At 42.5% G+C, this 11,200-nt stretch overlaps 1 protein-coding gene across 1 annotated transcript in view; it reads right to left on the reverse strand.

Moving 5' to 3' along the window:
* Positions 1–1,403: 1,403 nt before the first annotated feature.
* Positions 1,404–11,200, reverse strand: part of LOC148000773 (disks large homolog 5-like) — a 90,959-nt gene continuing 81,162 nt past the window's right edge. Inside the window, exon 4 of the mRNA XM_087587065.1 lies at positions 1,404–1,986. Within this exon, the coding sequence (XP_087443191.1) occupies positions 1,785–1,986 (202 nt within the window). The 3' untranslated portion in view covers positions 1,404–1,784. The remainder of the gene's footprint in view (positions 1,987–11,200) is intronic.

An 11,200-nucleotide genomic window follows, 5' to 3' on the forward strand; every position in this document is an offset into this window, starting at 1 on the left:
GGTGGTGGAATTTTCCCACTGGCCTCAGCTTGGCCCCAACTCTGACTCTTTCATGGGGACTTTGGATCTGGAAAGCTGTGGGAATGCTTTAAATAGGGCTTAATGGGCTATCCTAGAACAAATATGGAAGACTTTGTTACTGAAAGTGGTTTAAATTGTGTGAATCTGTCCCAAGCCTTCTGTGAAGAATTTCAATATTTGCCTAGAGACTCTTTGGGGAGGTTTTATGGTAAAGAATGTGGCTACCTTTTGCACTTGTCTGAAGAATCTGCCTGAGACCAAGGTTATGAGAATCAGATAAATTGAATTGAAAAAGGAAGTCTCAGAAACACCACTATGTGGCCCCCATAGTCTCATAGGTTTGAAGAAGCCTCTGGAAGCCTCAGAGTGGAATGTGCAGGTTTGTATATGCTTGGCCCAGGGAGCGGTACTATTATACGGTACGGCTCCTTTGGAGTAGGTATTTCCTTGTTGGGTCAGGTGTTTCGCTGTGGGTCTGGGCTTTAAGACCCTCATCCTAGCTGCCTGAAACTGAGTATTCTGCTAGCAAACATCAGATGAAGATGTAGAACTCTCAGCTCCTACAGCACCATATCTGCTTAGATGCTGCCAGGCTCCCACCTTGATGATAAGGAACTGAAGATCTGAATCTTTAAGCCAGCTCCAATTAAATGCTGTCCTTTATAACATTTGTCTTAGTCATGGTATCTGTTCTCGGCAGTGAAACCCTAACTTAAAAACTTCACATAGATGCCTGGAAGTTTAGATAATTAGCATGCAGACCCCATAAATGTATCCCTACATATCTCAAGAAACACTTTGTTCAGGTATGATCCATTGCCACAAATAAGGAACACGATGAAGGACAAACGTCCATGGTAGGGGCTGGAGAGATGGCTCATCATTTGAGAATTTGTTTCTCAAAAGACCTGCAGGGCACCTAACAATCCTCTGTCACTTAAGTTCCAGGTGAAACACAGTGACCTCTTCTGGCCTTTGGGGAACAGCACGCACAGACCTACAGAAGTCAAAACACTCATAAATGTAAAATAAATCAACCACAGCAACAAACAAAAACAAAAGCACCCAAAGGAGGGAAAACCAAAGGAGAAAACTCATATGGCACCTTTGCCTGGATATTTTGTCCAAATTTTAAAGAAATCTAGAAACTGAATTATAAACTATGTGGTCTGCTTGAGTTGAAATCCCAAATGGAACATAGTACATTGTCAAGAACAAAAGTCATCATCCTAATCAAGAAGAACAAGAAAACAACCAACCATAAAAACCCTATCCCCTGAAAGGTCTTGCAATTTATTATCTCCTCAGTGCAGTTACAATTGATATCATGTTTGAAGGAAACCAAAGCAAGCAATTCTGTTTCATGACTGCTTCTATACTCCCTATAATAATATTGTTTTATTTCCTGGGAGATACTAGAGAAAGCCTGATGAATATTCCATTAATATGTTCAACACTCTCATCCACAAAAGAGTATATTTTAGTGGTCACTAAATATTTGATAAGGATACAGCATTGATAATTTTTTCATCATGAAGTTGGTATTCAGAGTTGGACACACAATCTACACTGAAAGTACAATTGTCTTTGTATCTCAGTCTGACTGGGAAGTAATTATGATGCCCAATCCCTGTGAGAATGCAGAGATCCATCTCTGCCTGAGAGCTGTGGGATTTCAGATGGTTACATCACACTTCAATAAAGAAGGTTCTTAAGAGTGACGAGTTCGAGATCACTGTTTGATTCACAAGGATACATTCGATTTACTCAAAAGTAACAGGACACAAGGATTCAATATCTGCGGTGTAGATGGTCTTGCTGGCCTCCTCACACAACCTCTTTCCCTCCTCACAGGATGCTTGCAGTTCAGTCTGCTCCACCAGCAGTTTTCTGTTCTCATTCATCAAAATCCTTACATTCTTCTTCAATTCATTGCATTCATTCAGGAGGTGGAAGTTTCTGATGCTGAATCAAAAACAAATAATGGTAAATCCCAGGCAGTTTCTATTTGCCTGCCACTCCTGCAAGTACAATCATCCCTTCAAGGGCCCCATCCCCAGGCATCTCCAGAATAGAGCCACGGTTTGCATGTTAGCACCAATTAGAGGCAGGTCAAATCCCGAGTCCGAACTCCATGGGAATCAAAGTACTTCAGAAAATCTTGACACTAGAGGGTATATATACATCAAAGCAGAGGACATGGTGCATATGGGTGCTTATGTGTTCATGGTATTCTAAAACCATTGGCAGGTGGAGGGCCAATCCCCTCTGAGGGATGATAGAAGACCCAGCAGCTATACAAACTTTCCATGTGTTTCTCATGGACCACAGATCTTTTTTCAAAGTCATAGCTGGACAGAAGTATTTCCCGCCTAGTGCTGGGGTCTCCTTTCTGTCAGTGACTCACCGGTAGGAATTGTTCTCTTGTGTGAGCTCCTTGTACTTCTCCATGGCATCATCCCTTTCTCAAATATAGCCAGACAATTAAATTGGTCATCAGTGAGTAAAGGTCAACCTGGACTGCGTGTTCCTACATTGTAGCCCGACAGCCATCACTTCTCCAATATCTGTCTTCCTTAATTTCCAAGTCCAGGCATGAGGATATTGGGGGTTGCCCCTTGATACTTTACTCCTAGCAAACATAAGAATCAGCAGGATGGGCAGGGAGTCGAAGGGCCTGAGGTCAGGTTAAACCTCAATTTTAGTGGGTCCATAAGTTCAGGGGAAAGTCCATTTGGCATTGTCATCTGTGGCTTCTGTGTTCTTCTCCTAGGTTAGCTCAATCTGTGCTATGACGCCTCCTAAGCTCACAGACGTAAGAGTCAAAAACACGTCTGTCTTCTCTGGGAAGGGCTTTGCCTCTGACTCCCACCTGGAGTTGGACAACATCGCTATACAAAGCTCAAAACAGAGGAGTGGAGATGATGGATGCTTCAGAAGTTTAGGGTCATTTCTTCCAAATAAGGCACATATTTTTCCAATGTAATTTTTCCTTTGTTCTTTCACTCTTGGTGGCTGGCTTCTTTCCTGGCCTGAAGTATACTGGAGTCCAATCTTTTGGATGACTGAAGCATCTTTTTTTGAGATGACAGGTCCACCAAGGGGCCTGCTGCATACAGGCTCCTATCACCAAGGAAGTTGTTGCTACAGAATCATAGCATGGTGGTAGCAGCACATGATCTCTCACAGTCTTCTCTGCTGCACTTGCTAAAAGAATAATCGGGTTTTTTTGTTTTTTAATATTTTATTGGAAATACCTACAATGCTGGTCAGAGTTGATACATGCCTTTAATCCCAGCACCCATAAAGTTTTTTTTCTTTTTTCTCTTCTTTTTTTTGCAATTGTTGTTAGAATTCCTGTTGTTTTCTTTGGTAATTCCCTCTATTTGCTCTGTACCTAGAATGTTAAGTCCACACTCTTCATGGCCCTATTCTTCATGGTAAAGATTTTGCTCATACCACCCACACCACACATGATCACATTATTTACTTTCAAAGAAGGAAAACAGGCATGAAGAAGAGAGTTAACGTGTATGGTCTCAGGTAATCAACACATCATGAGTGCAGGATGGCATCCTAGGGTTTTGGATTACCCAAGCTTCTGGTTTTGAGATTGACAGGCCTCTGCAGAAGTCTCCAGTTGAGTAGCAGAGAGTCTGGAAAGGCTGAAATAATGGCTTCCCACGCATGGAAAAGGCTGCCCTTCAGTGCCTCTGCAGCCTGAGCAGAGGTCTACCAAGAGCACAAGGGCACTTGACCAGAGCTGGTAAGGGACTGCCTTTTGGATGATCTGTGAGACCTGGATGAACAGAGGCCTCCAGAGTCCTGATAAAGGGAAGGAGAGTCACATAGATGTGCTGGAAACAATCGATCTTTGGGCTGCAAGTCGTGCATTTATCTTTGCTGTGTAAATAGTATTTGTAAGTGACAGAGGCATCCTACTTTATCATGTCTAGTCACTCTAGTTGTTAAAGTGTTAGCTAGTGTAAACATAGTAGAGTTACTACAACATTACACTGTGTCCCATTTTGTTAAAGAACTTTATTTTATTTTTTATTTATACATATTTTACTTATTCACATTGCAAGCTGCTCACTGCCCCCTGACACCCGGTTACTCTCTCCCACAATCCTTCCCCAACTCTCCTAGTATATTCTTCTCTGGGTGTATGAGGGCCAGCTATCACAGTAGATCCCTTCTTCCACCAAAGCCAATTTACCCTGTCCTGGGGCAGGTGCTGAGGATGCTGGTAATGGATGCCTTGGGCTTTCTTCATGCTCCAATTTGCTGGCTTTGGGAAGTTCATGCAGATCTGTCTGTGAACTTGGTACTTCATATAGACAGCACACAAGAAGCACTGATTTGGATAATGTTCTTGAGAGTATATTTAAATCAAACTTACTCCCACTAATATCCTAAGAATGACAAAGGTAATGGGACACTATACATCTATTCCAGGAGTTTCCATTTCTGAGAGCAGCAGAATAGAAGCCCACAAATTGGCAAAGTTAAGTGAGGTCACACAGGGGACCTAAGAGCACACTGCTGCTTTCCTAGAGTGTATCCTAGAGGCTTATGGTATCTATACACCCACAGATCCATATGCACTGAACACCAGGCTATTCATTGCTTTTGTCACTCAGTTTGCCACAAATATTAGAAATCCCAAAAGTCAGAGAATTTTGGAGGTATGAATAAGTCCCAGGGGCTGGAGTAAGCTCAAAAAGTCTGTGACAACAAAGAACTGAATGAGAATCAGAGAGACAAGATGCTCACCAAGACCATAGTCGTATCCCATTAAGAAAATATGAATAATAAGCCACCAGGTGAAAATATAAAGTAGGAGGTCAGAGCCCTAGAAGGTCGATCCTTTGCCCTCAGGGAAGCAGCCATTATCTCAGCCATTCCAGGCCCTCGGCCACACAATCAGAGACTTCCCCCAACAACTCACTGACCTTTCTCAAAGACCTATCTGGGCTTCTCCCTGTAGAATAGGACATGCAGAGTCCTTGAGGACCCCGCCAAGAGGTCTCCTCCACACAGGCTCCTTGTGGGCAAAGGAAAATGTTCCTGCGGAATCTGCCATGGCAGCAGGAGTTTCAACCAGGCTGCTCTTAGTTCCAGCTCACTGGATGCAGGCCTGAGGCCATGGGGTGTCTTGGAAAGGAAGAAGCACACACTACCTCACAGCTCCCTCTGCTGGCGACTGCTAGAACTGTGATAGGACGTGTGTGTTTATTAGAAGCATCCACAAAGCTGATCAAAGTCAGCACACGCATTAATCCCAGGATTCAAAATTTATGTTAATCGTTGATGTTCTTGTTTTTTGTTTGGTTTTTGTTTTTAATCCCCCCTCCACAGCTAATTGCTCTATACCTAGAATATTAAGCATATGCTCTGGAGGGACCTATTCATGTTAGGCAATGCTTTTTTTCTTACTAACCACTCCACAGATGATCCCATTATTTACTTTCAAATAAGAAGACAGTCATAGAGAAGTGACAACCAGTATGTTCTCACAGAAGAAACACATCACGACTATGGAATGGCACCCCAATCTTTTGCATTTGTTATGCCTTTTAATTTTTTTCATTCTTTATTTGTTTTTAGTTACATTCAAATGTTATAGCCTTTCTCTGTTTCACACCCATATCCCCCTACCCCATCCCCCTCACCCTGTTTCTCTGAGGGTGTTCTCCCCCCCACCCAACACTTCCTGCCACCCTGCCCTGACATTCTCCTACACTGGGGCATAGAGCCTCGCAGGACCAAGGGCTTCTTCTCTCATTGATGCCCAACAAGCCAATCCTATTCTACACATGCTGCCGGAGCCCTGGATCTGTCCATGTGTACCATTTGAATGGTGGTTTAGTCTCTTGGAGCTGTAGTTGGTTGGTATTATTGTTGTTATGGGGTTGCAAACCCCTTCAGCTCCTTCAATCCTTTCTCTGCCTCCTCCATTGTTCTCAGTTCAATAGTTAACTCCAAACATCCGCCTCTGTATTTGTCATGCTCTGGCAGTGCCTTTCAGAAGACAGCTATATCAGGCTCCTGTCAGCTTGCACTTCTTGGTATCACCAATATTGTCTGAGGTTGGTGGATGTATATAGGCTGGATCCCCAGTTAGGGCAGTCCCTGGGACGGGTAGCCTTTCCTCCAGTCTCTGCTCCAGACTTCATCTCCACACTTCCTCCTGTGAATATTTTTGTTTCCCCTTCTGAGAGGGACTGAAGCTTCCACACTTTGGTCATCCTTCTTGAGCTTCATGTGGTCTGTGGATTGCATCTTGGGTAATCTGAGATTTGTGGCTAATGTCCACTTATCAGTGAGTGCATACGATGTGGGTTTTCTTGTCATTAGGTTACCTCATTCAGGATCATATTTTCTAGTTCCTTCCATTGCTGTAAGATTTCCATGAAGTCATTGTTCCTAATAGCTGAGTACTACTCCACTGTGTAGATGTACCCCATTTTCTGTATCCATTCCTCTGTTGAAGGGCATCTGGGTTTTTCCCAGCTTCTGGCTGTTATGAATACGGCTGCTATGAACATAGTGGAGCATGTGTTTTTGCTGTATGTTGGAGCATCTTTTGGGTATTGCCCAGGAGAGGTATAGCTGGGTGCTCAGGCAGTGCAATGTTCAATTTTTGAAGAAACTCCAGACTGATTTCCAGAGAGGTTGTCCAGTTTGCAATCCTACCAACAGTGGAGGAGTGTTCCTCTTTCTCCGCATTCTCACCAGCATCTGCTAACACCTGAGTTTTTGGTCTCAGCCATTCTGACTGGTGTGAGGTGGAATCTCAGGGTTGTTTTGATTTGCATTTCCCTGATGACTGAGGACTTTGAACATAACAGAAAGCATTTTAAGAAATGATGCTACCCTAACTGGTGGTCTGCATGTAGTTGAGTGCCAATTGATCCATTTCTATCTCTTTCTACAAAGTTCAAATCCAAGTGAATCAAAGAAATCCACATAAAACCAAACATGCAGAAGCTAATAGAAGGGAAAGTGTCACAAAGTTCCTAGAACACATTTGCACAGGAGAAAGTTGTCAGAACAGAATACCAAAGGGTCAGGCTCTAAGATCAACAGTAAATGTATGAAATCTCAACAATCTGAAAACTTTCTTTAAAGCAAAGGACACTGCCAATAGGACAAATCAGCAAGCTACAGATTCGGAGAAGAGTTTTACCAACCCTACATGTGAGAGTGTGCCAAAATTAAAAATAAACAAAATACTCAAAAAGGTAAACTCCCAGACAACCAAATAACCCGACTTTTAAACTGGGATAGAGAGCTAAACCAAGAATTCTCAACTGAGGTATCTCAATGCCTGAGAAACTCATCAAGAAATGTTCAACATCCTTAGTTATCAGAAAAAGGAAAATCAAAACGAACCTGAGATCCTTCATTACACCAATCAGAATGGCTAAGATAGAAAACTGAGGCAGCAGCAGAGTGGGCTGGGATGTAGAGAAAGTGGAACACTCCTCCATTGTTGGTGTGATTACTAGCTGTATAGCCACTCTGGATATCAATGTGGAGGATAATGGGAACAATGCAAATAGCTTTACCTGAAGACCCAGCTTTACCACCCACTTCAGCGCATATACTCAAACCTGATCCACATATGACAAGGACGTGTGGATGAATATGTTCATAGCAGCCTTACTCATATTAGTCAAATGCTGGAAACAACCACGATAGACCTCAACTCAACTGAGGAATGAATATAGAAAGTGCGCTCTATTCAAATAGAGGAACAGTACTCGGGTATCAAAGATGAATACACCAAGAACTTTGTAGGCAAAGGGATGGAACTGGAAAATAGTGAAGTAACAGAGATCGAAAAAGACATAACATGGGATGTATTTAGTGACAAATGGATGTTAGCCCAAAAGTTCAGAAGACCCACTATACAATTCATTGATCACACGAAGTGTAACATGTCAGAAGGCCAAATTGTGGATGCTTGAACCCACTTAGAAGGGGAAGAACATAATCATGGGAGGCAGAAGGATGGAAGGACCTAGGTAGAGGCAGGGAAGGATGGACAAAGGGTGGGGGGAGTAGCAACAATGAAAAGAGACAAGAGAGAAACCCAGAGGAAAAGTGGAATAAATAACAATAAGCATCAGTGGTGGGTGGCGAACTTGGGTAACCCAAATGAAAATGAAGAAGTCAAAATCTTTTCATTTGCAGATGACGTGATACTATTTTTAAAACTAAAAAATGTATCACCATCTCTCTTTTTTTTTTCCTTTTCTTTTTTTTCGGAGCTGGGGACCGAACCCAGGGCCTTGGGCTCGCTAGGCAAGCGCTCTACCGCGGAGCTAAATCCCCAACCCCAATATCACCATCTCTTAAGACTGATAAATACATTCATAAAAGCACAATACAATGGGAACACACAAAATTTCTTAGCCTTCCTTTATGCCAATCCAAATCATACCATGAGAAAATCTGGGAAAAATTCCCCTCATAATCATCTGAAAATATAAAATGAAATAATGTGGATTGAAATACTTAAAATGCAAAGACAAATATGAATTAGTTAGAGGTGATCCTAAATAGAGACAACTTGTCTCTAAAAAATTAAGTTTCTTAAAGCTGAAAATACATTCATTAAAGTAGTAGAATGCAAAATAACACACAAAACTCATTATCTTTCCTGTATACCAAAAACCAACTATGGGAAAGAAATCAGGGAAATATTCTACTCAAAATAGTCTTAAAATATATAACAAAACACCCTGGATAAGCACACTTATAAAGCATACTATTAGTAAGAAGACATATAAAGTACCTTGTCCATATGAAGCCAGACAAGAATTTGTGGATCTAGAAGACAAGGTATGAAGGACTGCGTGTAAATCCCAGTGACTGAGAAAGCAGCCTGGAGCCAGTTGTGTTACTGAGACTTCAGACAGCTTGGCCTTTACACATGTGACACAGCAGACTTCCATGAGCAAATCCTTAGCCTAGAAGATGTAGTTATGGTAGCCAAGAAAAACAAACACAGAACTGTCCCCTTTGCCTGCCTCTTACTACTCTGATGTCCCACATCACAGGAGGGTGAATGGTCTTCCGCATACCCTGAGACACAGCTCACAAGGGACAGCACCTGTCTTCAACAGAGCTTCATCTGAGCCTGCCCTTGGCCTGTGGTGGATGTGCAGGAAGTGAGCTGACAGGTGAAACGTAGCCTGGCTGGGTCTCAAAGAGCAGCTTGAGACTCACCCACTGTGATTGTCAACACTTCCATGTCTCCATTGGGAGGGCAGTGTCACAAGGTCCTCCTACTGTCTTCTCACTCCATTCACATGCTTCGTGTGACACAAGCTCATTCACAGTTCACAGGAGGCAGCATAGCTTCAGAGCCCTCATGTCTGGCCACAGAAGCCAAGAGAAGAATGTTACAGTTCACAGTGACAATGTAAATATGCCAGTGCATTTCCTCCAAGTTTTACTTTCAAGTGTATCCTTTTATTGCAGTTTACGCTACTCTGTCTAGAAGGCCAGGTTGGGGGAGAGCATTTGGATGACGTCACTGGGAACTGCCAGGGCCTCCTGCTAACCAGCTTTCCTTATGGTGACCAGATTCTGAGGTGCCATCTCCAGGAGGCTCTCCAGTGACACAATGGAACCCTTTCCATATCTCCTCCCTCTAAAGCTAGAGATTTCTCTTTGCTCCATTAGTAGTTACATGCTCTGAAAGGGCAGATTGCGTCAGGGGCTTGGCATGGGGAGAAAGATCACGGGACATGGGATGGAAGACATTCTTCTGCATAATAATTTTATTCCCAGATCCATTCCTGTGAAATACATTCCCATTTCCTAGGTTTTCCTGTTTCCCAAAAGTCAGTATTTCCCTCCAGACCTTTAATTTATTGGATATTGGATTTCATTTTCTTATTGTGCATTCCTTCCAAGGTGTCTTTCTTTACATATATTCATGGATGTGTACTCACAAAGTCTCTGTTTTGCATCCCTCTGTTGCAATGATCTTGGTAACATAGTTAATCCAGTTACACAGTGAATATACAACTTTAAATGTTGTGCACCTACTTCAGATGATAAACTTCCAAATCCTTTCTCCAAAAAATAACCAGATATCAGTGAGCAAAGGACAACGTGGACGGAGATTGGTCCTCTGCAGTTCCATTAGACGTCACTTCTCTAGTGTCCACCTTCCTGAGTTCCCAGGGCCAGGCCTGAGGGTGTTAGAGTTTGGACCATGATCCTGTATTCATGCCAAATGTAAGATCCAGGAGGTTGGGCAGGGAGTGGAAGGGCTTGAGGTCAGGTGAAAGCTCAACTTTAATAGGTCCAGAAGTTCTGGAGGGAGTCTATTTGGCCTTGTCATCTGTGGCTTCTACGTTCTTGACCTAGTTGTGAGGAATCCATGTTAAAATTCCACCTAACCTCATAGCTGTAAGAGTGTAAAACATCGCCACGTAAGTTCATTGCAAATTGCTTTCATTGTCCTTTCGTTGCCCACTACCACCAGGTCCAATATAGGGGATATTGTAGATAGATTTAGAGGTTCACTGGGTCTCTCTGATAGTCAAAGTAATAGACTTTACAGAGAACTGGACAGACAGGATTTCAAGAATAAAATAGTTGAAGAATTCTGCCAACCTCTGATCTCTAAGACTTAGAAGCAATGGGGCGTGTATTCTAAACATAATATTATAGGGTTCAATCCCTCCTTGTATGGAGTACAGCAGTCCCAAAATAAGAAAAGAGCCTTTCCACCTTTCCTGGACTCTAATGAGAGTTTTCTTAGTGTCTCCTTTAATGTCTTGTTCATTATTTCCACCTACCCAGAATTCTGCACAACAAAGACTCCAAACTATTCATACATCTTTGACTGTTATTCATAGGCTTTGGCCATGAGAGCTGGGCTATTATAGGACAGCATTCCTAGTCAGTGGCAAAATTAGGAGGAAAGTTCCTAGCAGAGCTTTCTAGTTGCTCTATGATCAGTTTCAGTCCGATGTAGTGAGCTTCTACTCACCCAGAAAGGGTATCAATAAAAACAAGCAGGTACTTTTATCTGACTCTAGGAGGCCATGTGTCAGTTAATTCAGGTTCCCATAATTTATCCTAGCGTTGGCTACCTGTATGCAATCCTTTCTGGGTAAATGATCTCTGTTTTTTATTTACATAGGTGTAA

This window comes from Rattus norvegicus, chromosome 15 (genome assembly GCF_021556685.1).
Source record: "Rattus norvegicus strain SHRSP/BbbUtx chromosome 15, alternate assembly SHRSP_T2T, whole genome shotgun sequence".
In the NCBI taxonomy this organism is placed as follows: Eukaryota; Metazoa; Chordata; class Mammalia; order Rodentia; family Muridae; genus Rattus; species Rattus norvegicus.